At 36.8% G+C, this 3,556-nt stretch overlaps 1 protein-coding gene across 3 annotated transcripts in view; it reads left to right on the top strand.

The window, feature by feature from the left end:
- The window catches only part of LOC106868889 (spindle and centriole-associated protein 1), a 45,047-nt gene that overhangs the window by 19,829 nt on the left and 21,662 nt on the right, over positions 1-3,556 (top strand). For all 3 annotated transcript variants that reach the window (XM_014914348.2, XM_014914349.2, XM_052969726.1), the window contains 3 exons: positions 710-781; positions 1,685-1,749; positions 2,661-2,761. In XM_014914348.2, the coding sequence (XP_014769834.1) occupies positions 710-781; positions 1,685-1,749; positions 2,661-2,761 (238 nt within the window). The remainder of the gene's footprint in view (positions 1-709; positions 782-1,684; positions 1,750-2,660; positions 2,762-3,556) is intronic.

Below are 3,556 nucleotides of genomic sequence, written 5' to 3'. Positions count from 1 at the left end.
TTCCAAGAAGTATTTCCTCTTCTTGGAACTTTCCAGGAGTAATTCCTCCCCTCCTCCTCTTCCTTGGAAGTTTCCAGGAAGTAATTCGCCCCCTCCCCTCGAAACTTTCCAGGAAGTAATTCCTCTCCATCCTCCCCTTCCCTGAAACTTTCCAGGAAGTAATTTGCCCCTTCCTCATTTGAGCAGACAAGTGAGTTCTTACTATTGAAACTGACAGAAAACCATCAATTCATACTCTCTCTCTCTCTCTTGCTCGCATGCACACACACACACACACACACACATACACTCATATATTTCAATGGATTCTCTGTCATTTCTTTGAATATGCAACATGTTTTCCGGTCAATTTGTCTGCCAACTTGTTTTTCCACAAATATGTCTTTTAAAACATGATTCCAACTAATGTACCAAGAACCATATAAACATATGTATGTATGTATATGTCTGTGTGTACATTTGTGTATATGTATACATGTTTGCTTGTGTGTGTTTGTGTGGAGGTTTGGTGATGCAAACAGGAAAAATAGAACTGAAAACAGAAGCAGATATATATTTTCATTAATATTTAGCAGAAGCAACAGAGTGAATCTAGAGCTGAGAAGTCTATGCATTATATTTGTGTATTTATATACCCACATACACATACTCAGCAAAGATATGTTTTAAAGTGATCTTTGTTACATGTGTTCTTTTATTTTTCTTTTAGATTAAAACAGTTCTAGAATATTCAGATAGAATGATGGACAGAGTTGCAGATCTGTGTGGTGATCATCCAAAGGTCTGGATTTTGTTTATCTTGCTTTATTATTCATCTTGGTAGTTTTGATCCATATATAATGTCACATCTGAGTAACTTGAATGATGAAGTAATATAGTTTTATTGTATTTAGTTCATTGCATCATTACACAGACTATTAATCCTGCTTGTGTTCACCCCTTTAGCATCTAAACCGCTCATATCTGACCTAAATATTCTACCTGTTTAATGTTAACTGACCAGATCCAACCTCTCACACCTGCCCTACAGTGTCATTCTAAAAAAATATATGAATACACAATCGAAATCTTAAAGTTACAAGTTAATGCGTGGTTTATTCAAAACAATGTGAATAAATAAGCAATGCATTTGGCACAGAATCTAGTAAATGTTGTTATGTTGTCTTGTGGGAGAGTAGGGTCAGTTGGGCACCATTTTAGCACAGCTGTTTTGGTGCTGCTTATTTGGCATCACTGATTCAATGCTGACTTATTTGACATCAGACATTCTAATGTTTCTCTTCTCTCTCCTGCTCTCTCTTTCTCCCTCCCTCTCTCTCTCCTTCCCACTCTCTCTCTCGGTATATGTATAAGTATACATATATTTTTGCACATGCATATGTGTTTGGCTTCAGTGTCAAAGCTATACTGTCGCCAAAACAGGCTGAATGCCCACTCCAAACAGCTGCGCCCATTCGTCTCATTGTAATCTTGTGATACATAAACTAGTACATTCTATCCGGAGACATTGTTGACTCCCATTTGTTTCATGCCAGGAAACTGCAGCTATGTATGGATTCTCAGCAGTCCACTGGGTGGTTCTGGAAAGAAACAAAACTAAATCTAACACTGTAAACCTCGTAACAGTTTTGGCTTGATGTGTTTGTTTATTTGATTTTTTTTTTTCTTTGTTTAACCCTTGCAGAGGTACCAAGCATTTCCCTCTGTTACTGTTGCACCCAATTCTGAACCAGGTGCAATCCATAAAATGTGAGTAGCAAAAAAAATTTATTGCTGTTTTTCTGTCGCCATCACCACCACTATCATTGCTATGATCAATGCTATTATCATCCTCATTATTGTTATCATTTGCTTCATTAGAATTGCCATCATTGTTATTATTTTATCAGTGTTGTTATTGCTGTCATCATCATTATAAATGTCATTATCGATCATTGTTATCATCATCATCGTTTTCATAATCATCATCGTCATTTTCATCATCACCATCATCATCATCATCGTTTTCATCATCATCATCATTTTCATCATCACCATCATCATTGTCATCATCGTTTTCATCATCATCACCATCATTGTCATCTTCATCATTTTCATCATCGTCGTTGTCATCATTTTCATCATCGTCGTTGTCGTCATTTTCATCATTGCCATCACCACTGTGATGTTTGTTTCCATATTGTTGTGTTATTGTTAACCTCCCTCCTGGAACCTTGTATTACTGTCATAAAGTTGCACTGCTTTTGTGGATTGATCCTCGTGATATGTATATCTGTCAGTGTAGGTACACATTGTGGGTCTTACAGAAAGGGCAAAGTGCCAGTTGTATATATGAGCCTGTGTAGTGCAAGAACAAGGATCTGTTGGTTTCTAGTTGGTTCAGTTTAGTCCAAATATCCCTAGTCAATGTCTATTCAGTATTTTACTGTGTGGCCAATGTGTACTGTATTTGTTGTAGTATAGATGTTCATTTCATAGTTCAATTGTGACTTCCATTGTGATTTTATGCCAACTGCACCAATTACCACAGGAATAATTGTTGTCTTTGTCTTCTGCAATTTCTACATCTGTCTTGCTAAATTCTGATATTTCTCATTTTTTTCTTTTCAATTTCTTTGTTATTCACTCTTTATTATTAACGGTTAATATTATTATTATAGTTCCCTGCCAAAAGAAGTCCCTGAGTTCCATAGCCATCTGGATACATTAAGCAGCAGTTTAATGGATGTGTCAGCCCTTAATGATGACTGTCATAAACAAGGTTGTAGATACTTCTGTTTAATCCCTTTTATTCATTCACGTAGATATAAATGTTACATCTGTTATATTTGTTAGAATTCCTGTTCTTACTAACACCTTTAAAACTAATACCCAGTTGAGCAAGCATTATCTACAAACAGGGAACATGCAGCTGTAGTACCATGATATCTTCTCGTTTACTCTGTGAAGAACATCACAATCCATTGATAAATCTATAAGAAGCATCATATTGGGAAAACTAACGATGTTATCAACTGAACAAAGTGGAAAGCTTTTCTGAAAAAGTATAACTGATATACTTGTAGCAAATAAAGTTGGCTTTAGGAGCTGTAAATATCCCTTCACAAACAAGGACTTCAGTATTCTGCATTCTTTACCCCCTTAATCAAGGGGGTCAATCAGTTATGTTTCTGTGGTTAAGAAGTTCACTTCCCAGCTATGTAGTTTTGGGTTCAATCTGATTGCATTGTGCTTTGGAATAATGTCTTCTACTATAGCTCTAAGCCAACCAAAGCACTGTGAGTGGATTTAGTAAACAGAAACTGAAAGAGACCCATCATGCATGTCTATATATACCCCTGCTGGCGACAAAGGGACTCTCACTCAGAGTAAAAGGCAGACTGTATGATGCATGCGTACGAACAGCCATGCTACATGGCAGTGAAACATGGGCTGTAACTGCTGAGGACATACGTAAGCTCGCAAGGAATGAAGCCAGTATGCTCCGTTGGATGTGTAATGTCAATGTGAATACCCGTCAGAGTGTAAGTATCTTGAGAGAAAAGCTGAACATTAG

The sequence above is a fragment of the Octopus bimaculoides genome, chromosome 7 (genome assembly GCF_001194135.2).
Source record: "Octopus bimaculoides isolate UCB-OBI-ISO-001 chromosome 7, ASM119413v2, whole genome shotgun sequence".
In the NCBI taxonomy this organism is placed as follows: Eukaryota; Metazoa; Mollusca; class Cephalopoda; order Octopoda; family Octopodidae; genus Octopus; species Octopus bimaculoides.
This window is presented reverse-complemented; position numbering and strand designations above follow the sequence as displayed.